Source organism: Phyllobates terribilis, unplaced genomic scaffold (genome assembly GCF_046119375.1).
Source record: "Phyllobates terribilis strain yellow unplaced genomic scaffold, ASM4611937v1 Scaffold_1__5_contigs__length_1240528914, whole genome shotgun sequence".
Taxonomy (NCBI): domain Eukaryota; kingdom Metazoa; phylum Chordata; class Amphibia; order Anura; family Dendrobatidae; genus Phyllobates; species Phyllobates terribilis.
This window is the reverse complement of record NW_027362761.1, coordinates 1013848453-1013873986: the sequence shown is the minus strand read 5'-3', so window position 1 is coordinate 1013873986 and position 25534 is coordinate 1013848453. Positions and strand designations below refer to the sequence as shown.

Genomic DNA, 25534 nt, shown 5'->3' with positions numbered 1-25534 from the left:
ACTGTCACAATTCAACCCCTCAGCGTGTCTGAGATGAAGATGCTGATGGCTCAGCTATCCAATCTGGTACAGGGGTGAAGCTCTCAGTAGTTGGATTGACAGCACAGTGTCCAGTTTAGTGCAGGGGCGTGCTGAGCTGTCGATGGTTTGATTCACAGCTCGGCTGTCCAATCTGAGACTGGGAGGTGCTGGCTGTCTCCAGGTGTTCATTGTCCCAGGTGAGTGCCCAGCTACTTAACTGGGCTGTTAGTCCCAGACCTCCGCCAGACGTAGCTTCAGCTAAGTGTGGTTGGTTTTCTCTGTGCCTAGTGTTTTGCTTGATGATCTTTGGTTGCCTGACGTGGACCTCGTTCTGACCATTCATCTGCTAACCCCTTTGTTCTGATCTGCTATCTTCTTGGTATTTTGACCTCGGACCATTATTTGACTACGCCTATGTCTCTTCCATTTGTTTATGACGTACCCTCCTGGCTTTTGACCTCGGACTACTTGACTATCCCGACTCATGGCTTGTCCGTGAGAAGTGACTCAGCGTCACATTTCAGTTAGACAGCTTACACACTCATACTTCCAGACTTAACTGCCCTACAGGTTTAGTCACCATAGTTTCTGTAGCCCACAGAATGAATATGGCAGTCCCTGGGGACAGAAGCAGATGTTGCAGGCACAGGTCCAGGAGGAGATGGAAACAATACTTTATTTTACTTTATTGGTACTGTTCTAGGTCTTTAGAGTACAGTGTATACATCTCAAATGTGTGAATAATAATCATGTAAATCAAACAAATTTTACCCTTACAGTAACCACTTACTGTATATCTCTGAATATGTCATTAACAAAATTATAAAAAATATTTGGTACATTACTTAGCACAAAAGTCACCATGAGCTACTCAGAGTGACCATTGGGTGTATTAAATGCTGTCTTCCATTCATATTCTTCTCTTATATGCATCAAGTTATAAGCTCCCTTTACATAAAGCTTAGTGAACCAATGGTCTCCTAATAGCTTCTTATAAAGATCAGGGATGAGAGGCAAAGGATACTGTTTCTTTACAGTAATGTTTTTAAGCTCCCAGTAATAAATACATGGCCTTATACTACCAGCTTTTTATAAACAAAAACAGGAACCTGCAACAGGAGAGGGGAAACAGGAGGTAAGTAACGGATTAATGGAACAATCACACTCTTTGTGGAGTAATTTTTCAAAATGAGACATCGAAAAAACATCAGAAAAATTTTTAAATATTGCAGGTAAACCACTGGGTGTGACTTTAGACAAATTCACTCATTAAGATATACAGTACAGACCAAAAGTTTGGACACATCTTTTCATTTAAAGATTTTTCTGTATTTTCATGACTATGAAAATTATACATTCACACTGTAGGCATCAAAACTATGAATTAACACATGTGGAATGATATACTTAACAAAAAAGTGTGAAACAACTGAAAATATGTCTTATATTCTAGGTTCTTCAAAGTAGCCACCTTTTTCTTTGATGACTGCTTTGCACACTCTTGCCATTCTCTTGATGAGCTTCAAGAGGTAACCTAGAATATAAGACATATCTTCAGTTGTTTCACATTTTTTTGTTAAGTAAATAATTCCACATGTGTTAATTCATAGTTTTGATGCCTTCAGTGTGAATGTACAATTTTCATAGTCATGAAAATACAGGAAAATCTGAGAAGGTGTGTCCAAACTTTTGGTCTGTACTGTACATTTGTTCTGACCCTCAGAATTTAACATCGCCCTAATGCTAATCAGTAACCAGGTTATGTAACCAAAGCATTCCCAAGACCACAGCAGCCCACAGGTTTTCAAGAACAAAAATTGACATGGATTCTAAATGTAAGGCACCAGTGAGCAAAGACACGTCCTTAGTGATATGTTTCACCACACCCTGGGTGAGCGGTATATTAAAGGGGTTTTCGCATCTACAAAGAATGGAGAGGTCTGTAATTTTTATCGTAGATACACTTCAACTGGGAGAGGCAGAATGTTAAAAAAAAAATCCAGAAAATCACACGATTTTTACAGAATTAATTTGCATTTTATTGTATGAAATAAGTATTAGATACAATAGAAAAACAGAACTTAATATTTGGTACAAAAACCTTGTTTGCAATTACAGAGGTCACATGTTTCCTGTAGTTCTTGACCAAGTTTGCAAACAATGCAGCAGGGATTTTGGCCCACTCTTCCATATAGATCTTCTCCAGATCTTTCAGATTTCAAAGCGGTCGCTGGGCAACATTGAGTTTCAGCTTCCTCCAAAAAATTTTTATTGGGTTCAGGTCTGGAGACTAGCTAGGCCACTCCAAGACCTTGAAATGCTCCTCATAGAGCCACTCCTTAGTTGCTCTGGCTGTGTGTTTCAGGTTATTGTAATGCTGAAAGACCCAGCCATGACCCATCTTCAATGCTCTTACTGAGGGAAGGAGGTTGTTGGCCAAAATCTCGTGATACATGACCCCATTCATTCTCCCTTCAATACAATGCAGTCATTCTGTCCCCTTTGCAGAAAAGCATCCCCAAAGTATGTTGTTTCCCCAACCATGCTTCACCATAGGGATGGTGTTTTGGGGGTTGTCCTCATAAGAGATGAGCGGTGTTCGACTAGAACTGTTCGCCAATCTCAAATTCGAGCTGTTTTGGGCGGTGTTCGAGTCGTTCGACGAACGCGAACGATTTGCAAAAAATTCGGCTGTTCGAGGTTATGTTCGATAACTGTTCGTGCACCAAAAGCGTAACTGGATTTTTTCACATCATGCAGGGATTGTCTGCCACTCACTGTAATGCCACAGCCATGGTGGTTGTGGTATTACAGTGGTTGCCCAAATCGATGGGAACAGTGCTCACAGTGAAACATGAAAAGCCGGCAATTCAGCAGCGGCATACACCGGTACCCGACAATTTAGAACAGAAAGAATAGAGCATCACACATAGATTAGATAAATAGAAACATGTCAGTCACATATATAAGAAGTACAGTGACAGTGTTGCTTACTGTACTTGTCATTTAGAGTTAAAGGATTTATTAAAAAAAAAATAGTGTTTTCATGCACCGTCTCTTTAAAAAAGCTGTCCGGCAATTCAGCATCGGTACCCGACAATTTAGAACAGAAAGAATAGAGCATCACACATAGATTAGATAGATAGAAACATGTCAGTCACATATATAAGAAGTACAGTGATAGTGTTGATTACTGTACTTGTCATTTAGTGTTAAAATAAAGGATTTATTAAAAAAAAAAATTGGTGTGGGGTTCCCTGTAATTTTAGTCTCTAGCGGAGGTTAAGCAGACGGTTGGGGCAGATGTTTGAAGCCTGGGAAGGGGGTAATACCCACGGAGCTTCCCAGGCTACTAATATCAGCCCCCAGCTGAATACCTAGCATTTACTAGGCATTAAAATTGGGGACCCCCAAAAAAATGACGTGGGGTCCCCTCTATTTTAATAGCTAGCAAAGGCCAGGCAGACAGCTGGGGGCTGATATTATTAGCCCAGGAAGGGTGCCATGAATATTGGCCCCCTCCCAGGCTAGAAACACCAGAAGTCAGCCGCCCCAGAAGCGCAGGCATGCTTGCGCTCCTCAGTGTCTCGCTGTGACGGCATCCAGATGAGCCGAGTTCATGTCCAATTCTCCTGCGCTTGCGCTTGCCGCAGGAGAATTCTCCCACGTTGTCAGTGACGTGCATGAGGTGAGCTGAGTTCATTGGACATGATCTCGGCTCATCTGGATGCCGTCACAGCCAGACACTGAGGAGCGCAAGCATGCTTGCGCTTCTCAGTGTCTGCGGCATGGCAAGCTGGATGGCAGCTTTCGGCTGCGATCCAGCCTGTCATGTGAATGTAGCAGAGCTGGAGCCGTTCTGTGAACCATGGAAAGGTAAGGATGATGTTGGTTTATTATTTTATTTTTATTGCAGGAGATCGTTGGCTTCAGCTGGAATGGGCGTGATGGTAAGTATGGTTTAATTTAGAACAATAAAGAATTGTGTGTTTATTTCAATTAAAGGACTTTATTCTGGGTGTTGTGGTTTTTTTTTTAACTTTGACTATGGGGTTAGTAATGGGGGTGTCTTATAGACGCCTCTCCATTATTAACCTGGGCTTGATTTCAGCTGGCATTATAAGCTGACATCAACCCCAGCCCTATTACCCCACTGCCACCGCTACAGGGCAGTGGGAAAATCGAGTCTAAGTGCCAGAATTGGCGCATCCTATGGATGCGCCATTTCTGGGGCGGCTGACGGCTGGTGTTTCTAGCCTGGGAGGGGGCCAATATTCATGGCACGCTTCCTGGGCTCTTAATATCAGCCCCCAGCTGTCTGCCTAGCCTTTTCTAGCTATTAAAATAGGGGGGAACCCACGTAATTTTTTTTTAAATAAATCCTTTATTTTAACACTAAATGACAAGTACAGTAATCAACACTATCACTGTACTTATTATATATGTGACTCACATGTTTCTATCTATCTAATATATGTGTGATGCTCAATTATTTCTGTTCTAAATTGTCGGGTACGGATGCTGAATTGCCGGCCGACTTTTTTAAAGGGAGTGTCTTCTGAGCAGTTTGTCAGCTTTTGGACACCTTTTGAAGGTGTTTTCTATGTGTTTTTATTTGCCTGCCATTGGTTTTAACGGTGTTCAACATTGTTCGACCGTGTTCTAAGGTGTTCCACGAACATCCCGGTGTTCGATGAACCGAACCTAACCCGAACACCTGGGGGTGGCTCAACACTAGTCCTCATTCTTCTTCTTCCTCCAAACACTGCGAGTGGAGTTGATACCAAAAAAATTCTATTTTAGTCTCATCCGACCCCATGGCCTTCTCCCATACCACCTCTGGATCATCCAGATGGTCATTGGCAAACTTCAAATGGGCCTGAACATGTGCTGGTGTGAGTAGGGGGACCTTGCATGCCCTGCAGGATTTTAATCCATGAAGGTGTAGTGTGTTACTAATGGTAATGTTTGTGGTCCTGGCTCTCTTCAGGTCATTGACAAGGTCCTCCTGTGAAGTTCTGGACTCATTCCTGACCTTTCTCAGAATCATCCTTACCCCATGAGGCGAGATCTTGTATGGGCCCCAGACCAAGGAAGATTGACAGTCATCTTGTGTTTCTTCCATTTTCTAATAATTGTGCCAACAGTTGTTGCCTTCTCACCAAGCTGCCTGCCTATTGTCCTGTAGCCCATCCCATCCTTGTACAGGTCTACAATTTTGTCCCTGGTGTCCTTAGACAGCTCTTTGGTCTTGACCATGGTGGAGAGATTGGAGTGTGATTGAGTGTGTGGACAGGTGTCTTTTATACAGGTAACGAGTTCAAACAGGAGCAATTAATACAGGTAATGAGTGCAGAGTAGGAGAGCTTCTTAAAGAAAAAGTAACAGGTCTGTGAGAGCCAGAATTCTTGCTGGTTGGTAGGTGAGCAAATGGTTATCTCATACAATAAAATGCAATTTAATTATTTAAAAATTATACAATGTGATTTTCTGGTTTTTATTTTTAGATTCTTTTTCTCATAGTTGAATTGAACTTACGATAAAAATTACAGACCTCTCCATTCTTTGTAGGTGGGAAAACTTGCAAAATCGGCAGTGTATCAAATACTTATTTTCCCCACTGTATGTGTTATACATACCCCGGCCAGTGAGCGTGGTCTTTCTCTCCATACACTTGTATTGAGCGAGGCCGCACTCTCTAGTCAGACACTCCCACTGGCTATCTGCTTCACTAGACGGGGCATGGCTTTGCGCAATACAAGTGTATGGAGCGAGGCGGTGCCAACTGGCCGGGGGTATGTATAACTTATACATACCCTCCGTTCCCGGGTCTGAAACCAGTGAATCCATGCAGTGCACAGTGCGTGCGCTGGGGGGATTTAAAAGTCTACAGTCACACAGAGTGACTGCAGACTTATCACTTTTGACTGGACAACCCCTTTTATTAGCAGTGACTTTCATAGGGAAACATAATTTTCGCAAGGGCAAACCAAAATCTTTTGCCTCCTAGGAATCAAAAAAATTAGCTTTTTTTTATCCTTCACACATGTGACTAATTCCTTTTCTATATCTTTTTTAGATTTGAAGTTGGAGGGAAGGCTGGGAAATTGCATCTTTTCATCCACTCAAACTAAACTACTGTCTGGTAATTCCATATTGCATGCTAAGAGCAGCCACCCAAGACATACCATCAAATCTATGCCAGTGGGGTAAATGACCAGAATTGTTAGAAATTGCAGTGATGGTTCTTGTTTGAATACAGAACTGCAGCAATGCCAGAACAAACTTTGGAAACAGGGATATCCTCAATGGTCTCTGAATAGAGCTAGGTATATTGCATGCAGAAAGAATCGTCAGGATTTAATTAGATATAGACAGAAAGAAAAATCAACGTTTGTTAAATGTCCTGTATTGTCTACCCAGTAGAGTCTACAGTTTAATGAAATCAAGAGGATTATAACAAAACATATACCCATGTTGTACGAGGATGAGGTTTTGTCCACTATATTGGAGTCAGGGTGCCAGATAGTAGCCAAGAAGGGTGTTTCATTGGGCAATATTATATCACCAAGGCACGTAGTCCATGACTCAATCATCCAGGTTTTTTCTAGTGTGGGGGACTGAGGTGTAGAACATGTAAACATTCAGTCGCTGCATGTACATTATCTGGTAATAATAATGTTGAACAACACAAGATAAAACAATATATAAACTGCAACTCGCAGTATGTGGTGTATATGATCAGATGTCTGGAGTGTAATTTATGTTATATTGGATGCACTGGTAGGAGGCTGAAGGTCAGAAGCTCTGAACATTTAACTGACATAATTAATTCTTCCAGCTCCAATCGCGCCATATCTCACGCATCAAAGCATTTCATCAGTTGCCATGGGAGATGTACGGATTGCTTTAGAGTTCTGGGTGTGGAGAGTATACTGAAGTCTGAGAGGGGAGGAGACCTTAGGAGATGTATGTTAACAAGAGAAGCTTTCTGGATGTTTTGCCTGGGAACTTGCCATCCACATGGACTTAATTCTTAGAGAGAAGTCATGTTTCATTATTGAGGTGTTTACATATAGGACTTTTCATTCATGCAGTACTTATATATTTGATATGTAATTTGCATGTATTTGTATCCTCTTGTTCTTATCAGGGTGTGTTGTTAGTGTTTTCTTTTATTTTAATATGGGTGTGATCTCATTGGTCATGTAATCGGTGTATTACTTGTGATTGGTTTCAGAAATATTTAAAAAAAGATCACAGTATCATATTATAGTAGCTTGACAAAGAACGCTGGTTGGCGTTGGAAAAGCGTTGCTGTGTGAATTTCCATGTACCTTGTGACCTCATCAGATTTTAAAATGAAGTAATAAAAACTTTTTTAATATAACTTTTTGGAGCTGGAATTTAGTAATCTGTGGCCACTGGACGGAAGCCCTGCAAACAGACTCTTATCTGATCATTCTCAGCTCCTCTTTTGATTAACTGGTCTGGCCCAATGTCATCATTTGTAATGCACAAAAGCAGGCAACGCCGTCAGCTGAAAGTAGGTTTGCAGAGCTTCCCGATCGGAAACCACAGGATACTAATGCAACCAATGGACCAGGTCCTGTGAATTGATGCACATCACCTTTATTCCTCTAACTCCTACATCTGTTTCAGCCCACAGCTTGTTCTGGGGATACTTATACTGATAATGTATTCATATTTTTAAACAAGAATAAAACATACGTACCTGGCTGTTTAAAGCATCAGTGCGATAATCTCGCGTGAAAACCCCACACAGTGCCATTCCATTTGGTAGATCTTTATTGAAGAGACTTAAAACAGTTGCTACAACTTGATTTACAAGAGCCTATATGGGACAAATGTATTACATGTAAATAATGTACTGCCATGCTGTGATAATTGACATGTGTATCTTCAACAATAGTAATAACATAACTTTACAAGTTCACCATTAACGAAGTTTGAAAACTTAGCAACGCTTATAATAAAAATGTTTGTCATTGTTTGTGGGGAATATTGACTAATTTTGTAACTTTAGTAACATTTGCTACATATAAATGAACACAGCACATGCTATTTCAAGAGTCTGAGGCAACTAATGAGCAATTTAAGTCCCTTTACAGAAAAGTAGCAGCTATTTTTTTTAATAAATCGCACAGCATGCAGCACGCCCTCTTGTTTTCAAAACGTCAACTTTGAAAAAGTGGCTAGTGAGCTTGTATTTTTTGGATGCTTCTTTCTGAAGTTACATTCAGTTGCTGTTGATAAAAACCTAGTCTTACCTTAGTGGGTGCAACATAAACCACGATGGCTTCATTGCTTTGTGACAAAACTTTCTCCATGCAATAATAAGATGCATAAGTTTTTCCTGACGATGTTGGTGCTATGATTACTGCAGATTCATTGTTGTCAACTGCATCAAGAAGTTCTCTCTGTGAGATTAAAAATATGTTCATTGTAATGCACAACATTTTTTTGCAATGCAGAAATAAACAGACAGATCTAAAAGAACCTTTATTTGACAGCTGTAAAGTAGGGATTAAAACTGCTGCAGATTTTGGATTTGTAGCATATTTTACCATGTGCATTGCAAAAAAGCAAAATCCACAATAAAATCGTCAGCATAAATTGACATGCTACAAGCCACAATTTGCAAACACTTTCACCATCCCAATAATCCAAATAGTGAATATTCCAAGTTCCAACACAGCTGGCAATATGTGAATGTATGTTCCCCACCATAAACTGAGTCCAGCAGCAGTGTTCTTCTTTATGTGATGCCTTGACTTATAAAGCACTGAGTGATGTACCTCAGATGAGTACCAGTCTGCACGACAGATGTCTAGCTCAAGAAGAAACGCCCAAATCAATGAGACATCAGCCTCAACCTAGGTGCCACAAGCTCATATGTGTTGCTAACATTAATAGAAAAAGGATCCTTGTACAGGAAATATGCAGGCAACAGCCACATGTTGTCACCAATGCTATATGCAGCTGTAAATCCTGTTCCTCGATCAGCTGGACCCAGGCCAGTAGAGTTGCGAAACTTTGGCAATTACCAACGCTAGTAGTGTAGCCAAAGTCCATGTCTTGGAACTGAGTGTGCAGATTTTGGGGTTAATTTGGCCTTACCCAGGATGAATCCACAATGTACCTTATTGTTGTCTAAAGAGGTTCTCAGATAGGCTGTGGCCTCTGTAGATGCATCACGGAAAATGTGGAGTTCCTTCCTGATGGCAGTTGAAAGCGACTTTAAGGCATAATAATGTGGGACTTGAAGAAGCTCTAAGACCTTCAAGTTATTTTATGTCAACCTGGATGTCACTCATACATGTCATAACACGCATGATAGGTAGTATGTAGTGTTGAGCGAGTATGTTCTGTTCCAAGTATGCTCGGGCCGAGCTCCGAGTATTTACAGCTGCTCGGTGATATGTTTGAATCGCTCCCGTGTGCATGATTTGCAACTGTTTGACAGCTTTATTACATGCGAGGAATGTGTAAGAAATAGACATTCCTCACATGTAATAAAACTGTCAAACAGTCACAAATCATGCACACGGGAGTGATTCAAACATAACACCGAGCAGCTGTAAATACTCGGAGCTCGGCCCGAGCATACTCGCCGAAAGGGTTAACAGAACATACTCGCTCAACACTAATGGTATGTTTACATGCTCCCGGAAAAGTACTATGGAACGCACTTGACTACTTCTTGTTTTCAGGTGCAATAAGCATTTATTATTGGTCTGCTATAGTTTTGAAATCTTCAGTCAGTGATGGCTACAGCTCCGGATGAAGCATAGAAAGATAAACGCCCGTCGGGTGAGGTGTACCTCAAATTCTTTCTTTTAACCACCTTAGATGGGGAATCTTATTTTGTCTGGATTTCTTTATCTATTCCTTGCTAGCTGTTTTATAAAACAGTTTTATCTAGTTTACATCAGCTGTCCTTATTTCCCTTGCAGTATTCATACTTTGTGCTACTCTCACTGTATTCCATGGCCACTTCTATTTCGGTTAAAATATTGATCAAGTAAAAATAGTGGACAGGTTTTTGTTGATGTACCTTGTACAGAGTTACAATTGGGCAGAGGCATATCTAGGGTGAGGAAGGCGGGGTATCTGCCAAATAAGGTGGTCCGAGGTGTTGTCTTCCTGGCGGCTGCATTTTGCCACTCCCCGGACTAAGAGTCAGCCTTTATCTGAGCCAGCTGTCAAACTGACAGCCAGTTCAGAGAAGGTGCAGCGCACCGGCTACCACTGCTCAATTGTACTCGCATCTTTCAGTAGAGGAAGGGGGGGGATTTGAGGACACAGTTTGGGGGGAGAAGAAATAAGATTGGAGGACACAATTTAGGGTGAAGAAATAGGATTTGAGGACACAGTTTGGAGGGGAGAAGACATAAGATTTGAGGACAAAGTTTGGGGAATGAGGAAGGGATGTGTGTGCACACAATATGGGAAGGGGGAAGCAGCAGAAAATTGAGGACACAGTAAGAGGAGATGATGGAGCATGTATAAGGAAATAGTATGAGGGGGACATGGGTGCAGACACAGTATGGTGAGTGGAGGGTTGGGTGTGGGCATGGTGTGAGGAGTGATGGGAAAATATACAGTATGTGAACACAGAATGGGGAGCGAGGGAGGAGATTGGTGCAGACACAGTATGGTGAGTGGGGGGAAGGGTGCAGACACAGTATGAGGAGGGGGGGATGTGTGAGGAGGCAGTATGGAGAGCGGGGGTAAATATGTGAGGAGATAGTATGGTTAGCAGGGGGTGTGAAAGGAGACAATATGAGGAGGGAGGGGGAAATGTGTGAGGAGACAGTATGTGAGGAGAAAAGTGTGACAGTATACCAAGGAGGGGGAATGTGATGAGGGGTCACAGTATAGAGACTAGGCCCCATAGGGGGACACAGTGTGAGAAAACAGTGTGAAGAGGGGGCCCAGTAAGGAAAGGAGAGGACAGTGTGGAGGGCATGTACCATAAGCGGGACAGTGTGTGGGTCATATTTTGTGCAGTGAATATAGTGAGGGGCAATTATTTATTTAGGGGCTCAGCATGGGACAGATGTTTTTACTCAGGAGCATCATAATGACACTGCTATTTTTAAGGGCATTGTGTGGGGGCATGCTGCAGAAGACCGGAGAAAATGGAAGTCTGCAGAGACGAGCTGTGGCTGTAAAAATTTATCATGGAGTCTGGACAAGAAAAAAAAAGAAACAGATTGACTCCAATCAGGCACAACATCATCTATAAGGTACCTGGATGTAAATTTTTTTAGTGAAACTGACTAATTCTCATTTTTATTTACGCTAGGAGCATTAAAGGGGTTGTCCAAGCAGATGAATCTGCAGTCATTCTATGTGACTGCAGACTTTTGAATTCTCACAGTGCGCACTGCATGCTGTTAGGATTCTTTAGTGACGGCGATTTGCATACATGCGGTCACGTGCCGACTAGACATGCATGGCCTCACTCAATGAAAATAAATTGAGTGAGGCCAGACCCGTCTAGTCGGAATGTGCCAGAAATATACAATTTGCATACTTGTGCTTACGTGATCGTCCACTCTTGCCACCTGCAACAGAGAATCCTAAAAGTGTGCAGTGAGAATTCAGAAGCCTGTAGTCATATAGAGTGACTGCAGACTTTCATCTCAAACCTGGACAAGTCCTTTAATTATAAAATAAAGCTCACACCTCTTAATGAATTTGGCACATCTTACTTCAGTGGTCCCTAAAAACTGGTGGGCAAAATGAGTCTTATTGAAATGGGGACACAGTATTTTTGTATTTTGCTGCATTTTATTCCAGCAGAACTTTGAGGATTGTTCCTATTTATATGTGTTACTTACCTGCCATGTGTCTGGAATGAAATGCTGCACTCGTGGGTCTGGATCACTTCTTTCATCCCTCAGCAAATGTGGTCCCATATACTGAAGCTGGAAACGAACTGAACCAACACCAACTGCATATTTCTTTTCTGTCTCCTCTTCGTGGCTGACAAACTATTAAAACATACTTGTAGTTATTTTCACTTCTTCCATAATATAGCATTTGTGAATTTAACTTAAAGGGGTTTTCCCACGAACAAAGTACATTTTAATTACTAGATCTTGGAATAAAAATAAGTTCCACAATTGGATGTGATTAAAAAAATGTTCCTGTGCTGAGATAATCTTATAAATGTGCCCCTGCTGTGTACTGTGTAATGGCTGTGTCTGACCGTACAGGGACATGGTCTGATCATACCACAGCTCCTGGGCAGGGGAGGAAGGAAAAGAGTATACAGACAGGACAGCAGGGGATCATTGCTGCTATTTTCTGTAAGGTAAAACATTTTCCTGCCTGTTTTTAAGCAATGTTTTACCTCAAAGAAAGAATCAGCTGTGATCCCCTGCTGTAATGTCTGTATACTCTTTAGCTCCTCCTTTCCTGCCCAGGAGCTGTGGTATGATCAGACCATGTTCTGCATAGTCAGACACGGACATTACACATTAAAAAGCAGGGGTACATTAATAAGATTATCTCAGCACAGGAAAAAATAAATAAACACATTCAATTTTATTATTCAAAGATCTATTGATTAAAATGTTGATTAAAATTAACTTTATTCATGGGAAAACCCCTTTAAGTTTATTACATCTAAAATGATACGTATATATTCCATATTATTTAATGTTGAGAATGAAAGACAAGTTGCTGTGCCAGATTTGAGATATAGATAGCAATGCTACCCAGGAAAGTAACTACAGCAGGTGCAGGGATTGCAACCTCACCCGGGCCCTGGAGCCTAAGGGGCCCACAAAGTCCCTTTGGTCAATATGAAAAGATCAATACTATTAGGCTGTGTGTCCACGTAGCGTTTTTCAAGCGTTTATGATGCGGAATTTCCGCAGCATAAACGCTTGTTAAACGCTAGGTAATCCGCACCCCATGGTCCCCAATGGGATTCCGCATGTTCTATGCACATGCTGCGGATTTTTCCGCAGCGTTTATGCTGCGTACAAAAATCCGCAGCATGTCATTTAATTTTGCGGAAGCGCAGCGGAACTCCCGCCATTGACTTGCATTGAAACGCATAGAAACCGCGACTGTACATTTGTACAAGCGGCTTCTATGCGTCTCTATGTGCGGATGGTACCCAGTTCTGGAGGAGAGGAGACTCTCATCCAGACCTGGGTACCATTGTACCTGTAAAAAAAGAATAAAATAACAAATAAAGTTATATTCACCTTTCCGGCGTCTTCTCTCTGAATGCCGGCATCGCTTGAGGACCTACGGTGACGTCACAGGCCCTTCACCGCTCTGTCTCGCGATATGCCGGCAGCCGGGAACCAGACAGGAATGAGCGCTGCAGCCATGCCGGGCATCGGGGGTGAGTATAGCTTTATTTGTTTTAATTTTTACGGTTCACACTGTATAAATCCATGCTGTTTGCATGGATTTATACAGTGTGACCTAGTTGTCAAGCACTTTCCAAGTGATGCTATCGCCTGGAAAGCGCTTGTCAATCTGCATGTGGAAACGCATGTGAATCCGCATGTATTCTGCAGGAAAAACGCATGCACAATCTGCATGCGTTTTTTCTGCCAGGGAGATGCAAAAATGGTGCAGAAATTTTCTGCTTCATTTCTGCATCGTAGGCACATAGCCTTAAAGACTTGCAATAATTGGGGGGGCCATTATGGTGTTTCAGTAACAATGTTGTGGATGAAATTTTGCAAAATCTCATTCATGCGTCATTTAGAAATGTGGATTTAATATCCCCAATGCATTAATTTATGCTGTGGATTTTTACTGTGGATGTCACCTTTTGTAATTTAACCACTTTACCCCCAAGGTGGTTTGCATGTTAATGACCAGGCCAATTTTTGCAATTCTGACCACTGTCATTTTATGAGGTAATTACTCTGGAACACTTCAACGGATCAAACTGATTCTGAGATTATTTTTTCAAGACATATTGTACTTCATGATAGTGGTAAAATTTATTCGATATCACTTGCGCTTAATCGTGAAAAAAAAAGAAAATTTGGCAAAAATTTAAAAAAATTCACAATTTTCAAACTTTGAATTTTCATGCCCTTAAATCAGAGAGATATGTCACACAAAATAGTTAATAAATAACATTTCCCACATGTCTACTTTACATCAGCACAATTTTGGAACCAAAATTTTTTTGTTGGGGAACTATAAGGGTTAAAAGTTAACCAGCGATTTCTCATTTTTACAACAAAATTTACAAAAACATTTTTTTTACGGACCACACCACATTTGAAGTCACTTTGAGGGGTCTATATGACAGAAAATACCCAAAAGTGACACCATTCTAAAAACTGCACCCCTCACTGCACCCCTCAAGGTGCTCAAAACCACATTCAAGAAGTTTATTAACCCTTCACGTGCTTCACAGGAACTTTCACAGGAAGACTTTGTTGGAATGGTCTGTAGGGGTCATGTCACGTTGTCAGAGCCCCTGATGTGCCTAAACAGTGGAAATGCCCAAAAAGTGCCCCCCTTTTTGGAACTGATACCCGATTTGTGAATTTTATAATGTAGTGTCAGTTGTGTAGGACTACCTGACGAACACTACAAAACTGACGTATGACACCCTGACGAACACTACGTCAGTTGTGTAGTGTTCGTCAGGTTGTCATACGTCAGAAATTAATTTAGTAGTGCATGGAAGTATGGGACCTTCTGAAGCATTATTTCAGGCACAGGCCAGGTTTATCAGGGCAGGTGTTGCATTGGTAAGTGGTGTCCTTGCGTACTCCCCTTTTGGAACACACTCGGCACCTCTTTTGTGACTTACCTTTTTTTCCTGTTTGAGGGACCTCTCCTGGGAAATGCTGGTCTGGTACAATTCGAAGTCCTTCAGTTCCATAAGTACTGGGGCCCGCTCCGTCACTGCTGCCAAATATCAGGGCCTTGATAACTACCTCCTGGAAGTGAAGGTACGACGCGGAACTATGGCCTGCACATTGTGACAGAAGGAAAGCGTTGTGCATTGCCATCTGTACGATGTGCACGGCCAACTTCTTGTACCACACCTTCGCCTTTCTCAAAGCACTGTACGGCTGGAGGACTTGATCAGAGAGATCAACTCCCCCCATGTACTTGTTGTACCCCACTACACAGTCTGGTTTGATGACCTGTGTAGTGGAACCTCGTACAGTGCTGAGGGTGCTGCCATTACCATGTTTGGTAGTCAAGAAAAGGACATCCCTCTTGTCCTTGAACTTGATCACCAGAAAGTGGTCGCTACATTGGGCTCTGCTCTCACCCCTTCTGAGCAGCTGCCCAATTAGCATCTTTGGGAGGCCTCTCTGATTTTTGCGGACAGTACCACAGGCTGCAGTACGTCGGGCAGAGAGGGACTTGTATAAAAGTTATCCATGTAGAAGTGATAACCTTTGTCCAGCAGTGGGAACACCAAATCCCACACACTTTTCCCACTCGCTCCCAGGATAGGGGAGGCATTCAGGGCAGGGGTTCAATTCAGGAGTCCTTCCCTTCATAAACTCTAAACATGTGAGTGTACCCTCACACAGTTTATACAGCTTGATTCTGTACCTGGCCCTCTTACTGGGCAGGTACTGCTGGAATCTAAGCCGCCTCTTAAAATGGATTAAGGACTCATCCACGCAGATGTCCCTTTGGGGCACATACACTTCAGCAAACTTGTTGTTGAAGAGCTCGATGACCAGCCGAACTTTGAAAAGACTATCAAAGTTTGGGTCATCACCTGCAGGACACCTTGCATTATCGTTATAATGCAAGAACTTGTGGATGGCCTCAAAACGTGTCCGGGTCATGACCATTCGGAACACTGGAGTGTTATACAAAACGTCAACACTCCAGTATTGCCGAAGTTCTGGCTTCTTCAGAATACCCATATGAAGGACCAGGCCCCAAAACTTCATCATTTCTACTGCGTCTACAGGAGACCTGTTAGAAAATGATGAAGATGGGTTTTGTTCCAAAAATTGATGGCCCACCATGAGATTTACAAAATCCTCAGAGAAAGACTTTAAAAAAGTCTATTTCTGTGAGGCCATTGGTGTCAAACTTGATTCCTGATTCCGCCACAAAATCAGGAATCAATGACTCATAATTTTCGGGTGGTGAGGTCCATACGGGGTCAGTAGTAGGGGGCGCTGGTTTGTCTTCTCTCCTGGGGCAACTGCGCGGCGGTCCAGCAGCACCTGAGGAGGGCAAAGAGGAGGAAGAGGAGGACGACGAGGAATCAGAAAAATAAAGAAAGGTGGGATCCTCCCCCTCGCTGTCAGTGTTGGAGGCAAGGAAAGTGTATGCCTCCTCCGCTGAATAGCGAGTTTGGGATGAGCGGGACATTTTTTATGCATGTGGTGCGTGTTTGTCAGTACTTTATTTAGAGTGTGTGTGTGTGTGTCAGTGTGTTTGGGTGTAAACTTTTTTTTTTTTTTCTGGAAAAAAAAAGGAACAACTGTAGGTGGTGAAAACAGCGAGCACGAGTGCGGATCGGTGAACTATGTCACCAATCATCTCTCGGCAGCTGGTAGGTGTGCGTGCGGATGTGGTGCAAATGAAGGGGATTGTTAAACAGAGAGCACGAGAGCAGATCAGTGATCTGCGGTCACTGATCATTGCTCGGCCGCCGTAGAAAGCACGAAAAAAAAACGCACAAAAGTCGAGCGATCAAGTACTGATCAAGTAATGATCAGCACTTGGTGGCAGAAAGGCGGGTGGGAAGAAGGAGAGGAGGAGAGGTGAAGAGGGGGAGTGGGGTGGATGAGGACGGATCAAAAATGCTACTTACAGTTGTCTTCTGTCAGATGTCTTCTGTCAGATGTTTTCTGTAGCAGGAGCGGCGATTGTGGTGTCACAGGCTTCTGTGGCACCGCAAGGCTCAGCACGGCACACAATAGGACAGTACGACCGCCCTCTACAAAAGAAAAATAGTTAGTGGAAAAAAAAGTGTAAAGTAGCAAGTGCTGATCGGTGATTTGCGTCACCGATCAACGTTTGGCGGCTGCTGGATGCACGCACGGAGGTGGTGCAAAGTGGGAGGGGGGGGGGAATGGACAGTGACAAAAAAAAGACATGCAAAACAGCGAGCACAGATGTTGATCAGTGACGCAATCACTGGTCAGCGCTCGGTCGCTGCAGGACGCACAAAAAAAAAATGCCAAAAAACGCGCGATCAAGTACTGATCAGCGCACAGTGGCAGAAAAAGGGGATGGGGAGGGTGGTAAAAAGAGAGGGGGGTGTGGGGGTAAAAAGAGGGGGGGTTGGGGTGGATGAGGAGAGAATAGAGATGGACTTACCAAAGTATTCTCTGTTCTTTTTTCAGCTGGATCAGGAGCAGGGTCAGTAGCAGGATCAGCAGCAGGAAACCGGAGCAGAAGATCCAGGACACCGCAGCAGGACCGGAGCAGGAAACCGGAGCAGCAGCAGGACACCGGAGCAGCAGCAGGACATCGGAGATCCAGAAGACCAAAGACCAGAGCAGGTAGGAGAAAGGTCTTGAAGTGTCACAGAAGATTCTGTATCACTACAAGGCCCAGCACAGCACAGATCAGCAGTGTGACCGCTCTGTAGAAATCCTCACCAAGTGTGAGGATCTGCAGGGCGGTCACAGGGGGGTGATAGGGTGGTGACAGCCAGGTCACAGGCCAGTCACCACCCAGTCACCTCCCGGTCAGGTACTCTGATTGCTGCAATCGATGATGACATCGATCGCACCAATCAGAGATGGCTCTTAGGAGCACCGAGCCTAGGCTGCACAAACAGTGAGAAATGCTGTGATTGGCTGTTCAGAATTGAAGAGCCAATCACAGCAATCGTGGTAGTGGGGGGGGGGGCAGTGGCACCCCCTGAGATGATGGCGCCATCTACCCTGAGGTAAGATGGTTCCGGAAATTTAATGCGATCACGGCGACTACGGTCGCGGTACCGCATTAAAGATTGGGCATAATAGTACGCAGCTGGACCAATAGGCCCAGGGCGCAACTATGTATTATTACTGAGAAGGTCGTAAAGGAGTTAAAGAGTGAAATCTGCAGTACATGTACAGCATTTAAATTTCTGGCTACTTCACTATAGGCAATACTTCCATAACGTTAGAAATTATGGGGCCGATGCATAAAGACTGTTGCAGCACACAATTGCTATAGCATACAAAACACTGGCCCTTTTGATTCAATTGATGGGCGCATGTGACACACCTCTGTCCCACTCCTGCTCCTCCTCCAAAAGTTGCAAAACTTTTGCCAATTCTCCGTTGCGCAAAAATTTGTCGACTTTTTCAGCTTTTCCAGCAGTTTTTTTGCATTAAAAGTTTTTAAGAATCAGCCCCTATGTCTATTACGTCACTAAAAAGTGCATTTTAGTCATAATACATCTAAAAGCCATAAAAGCCATAAGCTCACTCTACAACAAATCAGTTTACCTTCTAGAATTTTTACACTTTTTATGAAGACACCAGAGTTGCAAAAGTGGAGCCTACGACAACGTTGAAGAACATACACCGTGTGCAGAATTATTAGGCAAATGAGTATTTTGATAACATGATACTTTTTATACATATTGTCCTACTCCAAGCTGCATAGGCTTGAGAGCCAACTACCAATTAAGTAAATCTGGTGATGTGCATCTCTGTAATGAGGAGGGGTGTTGTATAATGACATCAACACCCTATATATAAGGTGTGCTTAATTATTAGGCAACTTCCTTTCCTTTGGCAAAATGGGTCAGAAGAGAGATTTGATGGGCTCTGAAAAGTCCAAAATTGTGAAATGTCTTGCAGAGGGATGCAGCAGTCTTGAAATTTCCAAACTTTTGAAACGTGATCACCGAACAATCAAGTGTTTCATGGCAAATAGCCAACAGGGTCGCAAGAAGCGTGTTGGCCAAAAAAGACGCAAAATAACTGCCCATGAATTGAGGAAAATCAAGCGTGAAGCTGCCAAGATGCCATTCGCCACCAGTTTTGCCATATTTCAGAGCTGCAACGTTACTGGAGTATCAAAAAACACAAGGTGTGCGATACTCAGGGACATGGCCAAGGTAAGGAAGGCTGAAAAACGACCACCTTTGAACAAGAAACATAAGATAAAACGTCAAGAATGGGCCAAGAAATATCTTAAGACTGATTTTCCAAAGGTTTTATGGACTGATGAAATGAGAGTGACTCTTGATGGGCCAGATGGATGGGCCAGAGGCTGGATCAGTAAAGGGCAGAGAGCTCCACTCTGACTTAGACGCCAACAAGGTGGAGGTGGGGTACTGGTATGGGCTGGTATTATCAAAGATGAAGTTGTGGGACCTTTTCAGGTTGAGGATGGAGTGAAGCTCAACTCCCAGACCTACTGCCAGTTTCTGGAAGACAACTTCTTCAAGCAGTGGTACAGGAAGAAGTTGGTATCGTTCAAGAAAAACATGATTTTCATGCAGGACAATGCTCCATCACATGCATCCAACTACTCCACAGCGTGGCTGGCCAGTAAAGGTCTAAAAGAAGAAAAAATAATGACATGGCCCCCTTGTTCACCTAATCTGAACCCCATAGAGAACCTGTGGTCCATCATAAAATGGGAAAACAGTACACCTCTCGGAACAGTGTCTGGGAGGCTGTGGTGGCTGCTGCATGCAATGTTGATCGAAAACAGATCAAGCAACTGACAGAATCTATGGATGGAAGGCTGTTGAGTGTCATCATAAAGAAAGGTGGCTATACTGATCACTAGCTTTTTGGGGGGGGTTTGTCAGAAATGTTTATTTCTAAATTTTGTGCACTGATATTGGTTTACCAGGTGAAAATAAGTGAGATGGGATTATACAGTTATATGAAAAAGTTTGGGCACCCCTATTAATCTTAAGCTTAATGTTTTATAAAAATTGGTGTTTTTGCAACAGCTATTTCAGTTTGATATATGTAATAACTGTTGGACACAGTAATGTTTCTGCCTTGAAATGAGGTTTATTGTACTAACAGAAAATGTGCAATCTGCATTCAAACAAAATTTGTCAGGTGCATAAGTATGGGCACCTTTATCATTTTCTTGTTTTAAATACTCCTACCTACTTTTTACTGACTTACTAAAGCAGTTTTTTTGGTTTTGTAACCTCATTGAGCTTTGAACTTTATAGCCAGGTGTATGCAATCATGAGAAAAGCTACTTAAAGTGGCCACTTGCAAGTTGTTCTCCTGTTTGAATCTCCTCTGAAGAGTGGCATCATGGGCTCCTCAAAACAACTGTCAAATGATCTGAAAACAAAGATTATTCAACATAGTTGTTCAGGGGAAGGATACAAAAAGCTGTCTCAGAGATTTAACCTGTCAGTTTCCACTGTGAGGAACATAGTAAGGAAATGGAAGAACACAGGGACAGTTCTTGTTAAGGCCAGAAGTGACAGGCCAAGAAAAACATCAGAAAGGCAGAGAAGAAGAATGGTGAGATCAGTCAAGGACAATCCTCAGACCACCTTCAGAGAGCTGCAGCATCAACTTGCTGCAGATGGTGTCACTGTGCATCGGTCAACTATACAACGCACTTTGCATAAGGAGAAGCTGTATGGGAGAGTGATGCGAAAGAAGCCGTTTCTGCAAGCACGCCACAAACAGAGTCGGCTGAGGTATGCAAAAGCACATTTGGAGAAGCCAATTTCTTTTTGGAAGAAGGTCATGTGGACTGATGAAACCAAGATTGAGTTGTTTGGTCATACAAAAAGGCGTTATGCATGGCGGCAAAAAACACGGCATCCCAAGAAAAACACTTGCTACCCACAGTAAAATTTGGTGGAGGTTCCATCATGCTTTGGGGCTGTGTGGCCAATGCCGGCACCGGGAATCTTGTTAAAGTTGAGGGACGCATGGATTCCACTCAGTATCAGCAGATTCTTGACAATAATGTTCAAAAATCAGTGATAAAGTTGAAATCACACAGGGGATGGATCTTTCAGCAAGACAATGATCCAAAACACCGCTCCAAATCTACTCAGGCATTCATGCAGGGGAACAATTACAATGTTCTGGAATGGCCATCCCAGTCCCCAGACCTGAATATCATTGAACATCTGTGGGATCATTTGAAGAGGGCTGTCCATGCTTGGCGACCATCAAACTTAACTGAACTGGAATTGTTTTGTAAAGAGGAATGGTCAAAAATACCTTCATCCAGGATCCAGGAACTCATTAAAAGCTACAGGAAGTGACTAGAGGCTGTTATTTTTGCAAAAGGAGGATCTACTAAATATTAATGTCAGTTTTCTGGTGAGGTGCCCATACTTACACACCTGTCAAATTTTGTTTGAATGCAGATTGCACATTTTCTGTTAGTACAATAAACCTCATTTCAAGGCAGAAACATTACTGTGTCCAACAGTTATTACATATATCAAACTGAAATAGCTGTTGCAAAAACACCAATTTTTATAAAACATTAAGCTTAAGATTAATAGGGGTGCCCAAACTTTTTCATATAACTGTATTTGTTTTTTATTAAGTTGCCTAATAATTCTGCACAGTAATAGTTACCTGCACAAATAGATATCCTCCTAAGATAGCCAAATCTTAAAAAAAAAACACTCCAACTTTCAAAAATATTAAGCTTGGATATTTATGAGTCCTTTGGGTTTATTGAGAACATAGTTGTTGATCAATAAAAATAATCCTCTAAAATACAACTTGCCTAATAATTCTGCACACAGTGTATTCCCTCTGTTCTCTGGCTGCACTCATGGGTAATTAAACCCATGTCATTAGCAAGTCGGTAAGAAGCCAAAATTCTCCTGCCATAACTATAAAAACTTCATCAGTGTGAGAACACAAGATCTATGTAGTATAAAAGCTGAAACCTTACAAATGTTGTATGCCAGGTATCACACAGATTGTGCAGTATTTCCTAATAAGAGCCAACTTTTGGTGACAAATAATTGTTCTTCCTTTCTGTCTGAAATATCCATCACTATAGGCATGCTGCTTGTTTGTTATGATATAATAGACTAATATACAGTACCTTGGATGGCCTTAATGAACAGGCCAGGCTGTCAAAACCAAGTTGACTAAGATAAGTAGCTATCCGGTGTTGATCGTCCTTCTGTAATAAATCCTGGTAACCGTTCATGATTGCTTGGATTATTTTCATTAATTCCACAACAATACTTAAGTCTCTTTGATCTTTAACTGAAACATATAATAATAAAAAAAAAAACTATGTGAGTAAGTTTAAACTTTTTAAAATGGCGACTACAAGGATATATTCACACAGGTCAGATACACAGTTTCAACTTTGTGGAAGAGATTTTATGAAATCTCATTAACACACTCTGGAGAAAACCCGCAAGGTTAATTAATGAGCATTGTAGTTTTGGTATCCACTGCCTGCCAATTTATGCTGCGAATATTTACAGCAGGAAATGCATCCACTCTCTATATCAATTAGTGAAAATGCTATAGTGTGGACATACACTAAAAATGCATATCGCTTACAAGTGCTGCAATAAAATCACCTACATTTCGTTAGGCACTCTTCGGTCCATTTTTTAAAGCAGAGTGTTAGTGCCCTTAGTTGTGCTTGGTATTTCACAGATGGTGACTGCAAAGATATGATGAAATCTTCTAGCCTTTTTAACCCAGAGAAGAAATCTTCCATGATTTCTTTTTCCAAAGATGAGGCCATAATCTTCCATTGTTGCTGTTCCTTTTTCTCTTTTGCTTCCTTACTTTTCTTGATATTCTCTTCTATTATTTGATCCTTCTTTTTCTTCTGTAAAAGATGGAATGTGGAAATAAAATGACAGATGTTGCGTAGGGGCTTACACAGAAATCATGGAGCCTCGTAGCAGAAGTCCTAATTGGGCCTCCCCTCCAAAAAAAAATATTCAGCAAGGTCACAGTTGATCCTATTGAAGCCCATTAGAGTTCACATGCACTAAGATATGCCTTTCATGGCCCCCATAAAGAATGATACCAACAAGAGTGCCTCCCAAACACAGTATGATACCATCACAGTGAATTCCTGCAAATTACCTTCTACTAGCACAGTATATTGACCTCACAGTACCGCAAAATATGATGTTCCCACAGTGTCCCGAACATACTGTTACGGAACCTCTGAGCTGTGATGCAAGGAGGGACCAGAAGGGCGCAACTAAGTGCCAACCCGGACCGACCCTGGCCACACGGCGGCTTAGTCGACTCCATGAACCAAGGAGGGACCGGGAAGGTGAACCAGGTGCCACTCTGGGACCAACCTTGTGTGAGAGCAGGCGGCTACCACGGGTCAGATAGCTGAAACTGACAGGTACAGCGGATGAGCACGGCAGGTAGCCTGACAGGTGATCCGGGAAGGCAAGCAGGTGGGCACGGCAGGTAGCCTGACAGGTGATCCGGGTAGGCAAGCCGGTGGGCACGGCAGGTAAACTGATAGGTGATGCAGGTAGGTAAGCCGGCAGGCACGGCAGGTAGACAGACTGGTGGGCATGGCTTGTAGTATCGGCATCTCTGCCCCCTGCCAGGCAGAGACGCCGTCCCCATTACCGCCGCGGTCCTGCCACGGCGTCTTCCGGCCTCCCTGCAGCTGTGGCTGGTGCACGCAGCTTCCCTTGCTCTGTGCTTAGGGCGTGCGCACGCTCCCTCCCTCTTCAAGGGGCCGCGCGTGCCATCCTAAAAAGTCCCCGGCCAATTGCCGGAGGACTTTCCCTATAAAAGGCACCTCCTCCAATATGGAGGTGCCCGTACAAGGTTGTTGCTTTGTGTTACTTACTTTGCTTCAGCCCTCAGGTCCTCTGCAAGTTAGTCCTGTCCGCCAGCCTGTTCTACAGTCCAGTCCGCCAGTCTGACTACTATCCAGCCCGACAGTCTGTCTACAGTCCAGTCCGCCAGTCTGTCTATGGGCTCAGCTCGCCTGCTTACCTGGAAGCACCGGTCTGTTACCTGCCGTGCCCGCCAGCCTGCTTACCTGGAAGCACCTGCCTGTTACCGGCCGTGCCCACCAGCCTGCTTACCTGGAAGCACCTGTCAGCTACCTGTTGTGCCCGCCTGTCTGCTTACCTGGAAGCACCTGCCAGTTACCTGTTGTGCCCGCCTGCCTGCTTACCTGGAAGCGCCTGCCAGCTACCTGTTGTGCCCGCCTGCCTGCTTGCCTGGAAGCACCTGCCAGTTACCTGTTGTGTCCGACTGCTTGTCTACCCAGACCACCCGTCAGTCTGCCAGCGATGCTCATCCGCTGTACCTGTCAGTACCTGCCTTCTGACCTGTGGGAGTCACCTGCTCTCATACAAGGTCGGTCCCTCTGCTCGGTTCGTCCCTGGTTCACGGAGTCGACTGAGCCGCCATGCGACCATGGTTGGGCGGAGTTGATAAATAGTCACGCCCCTCTGGTCCCTCCTTGCACTGCAGCACAGAGGTTCCACCACCCGGATACGTAACACGGCTGAGAGACAGGCTGGCGGGCACGGCTGATAGACAGGCGGGTGGGCACGGCTGATAGACAGGCTGGCGGGCACTGGAACCTGAGGGATAAGGAGAGTGTTAGCACACAAACAACAACCTTGAACAGGCACCTCCATTTTGGAGGAGGTGCTTTAAATAGGAGTGGTCCTCCAGCTATTGGCAGGGGACTCTTTAGGACGGAGCGCGCAGGCCCTTTAAGAGGGAGGGAGCGCACGCGCACCCTAAGCACAGTGACCAGGAAGCTGCGTGTGTGCGCGCACCCTGGGCAGCAGCAGGGGAGCTGGAGGACGCCGGACCGGGACCGCGGCGATGAGGGGAACGGCGTCTCTGCCCGGCAGGAGGCAGAGACACCGACGCTACACATATTATGATGCCTCCACAATGATCGAATCACAGTATGATGGCCTGAACATAGTATGAGGGCCCCCACAGCTCTTCACATAATATGATGGCCACCATACAGTATGATGACTCTCTACTCAGTTTGATATCCCTCAATACAGTAGAATGGTCCTCAATACAGTATGATGACCCTCACACAACCTTCCACAGTGTATAATGGCCCCCATACAGTATAATGGCCGTTACACAGCATGATAGCCCCTATTAGCCCTCCAAACAGTATAATGGTCACCACATAGCCGTCCACACAGTATAACACTGCCATACACAGTATAATGGCCCCAACATAGCCCTCCACACAGTATAATGGCCCCCCATATAGCCTTCCAGACAGTATAATGGCCCCCACATAACCCTCCAAACAGTATAATTTGAAACCACATAGCCCTCCAAACAGTATATTGACCTCCACATAGCCCACCATACAGTATATTGGCCCCAGAATAGCCCTCCAAACAGTATAATGGCCCTCAAAGCCTTGCAAATAGTATAATAGGCCCCCAGTATAATGTTCAGCCACATTGTCCACTAAACAGTATATTGGCCCCCCACATAACCCGCCAAACAGTATAATGCTCCCCACCACATAGCCCTCCAAACAGTATAATGCCCCACATTGCCCTCCACATGATATAATGGCCCAAAATAGCCCT

At 43.6% G+C, this 25534-nt stretch overlaps 1 protein-coding gene across 4 annotated transcripts in view; it reads right to left on the bottom strand.

Annotated features, from left to right (window-relative positions):
* LOC141157210 (probable ATP-dependent RNA helicase DDX60) overlaps positions 1-25534 on the bottom strand; it is a 1123923-nt gene that overhangs the window by 459727 nt on the left and 638662 nt on the right. For all 4 annotated transcript variants that reach the window (XM_073644228.1, XM_073644203.1, XM_073644220.1 and 1 more), the window contains 5 exons: positions 22539-22791; positions 22042-22208; positions 11892-12044; positions 8313-8462; positions 7757-7876 (listed from right to left, as the gene is read on the bottom strand). In XM_073644228.1, the coding sequence (XP_073500329.1) occupies positions 7757-7876; positions 8313-8462; positions 11892-12044; positions 22042-22208; positions 22539-22791 (843 nt within the window). The remainder of the gene's footprint in view (positions 1-7756; positions 7877-8312; positions 8463-11891; positions 12045-22041; positions 22209-22538; positions 22792-25534) is intronic.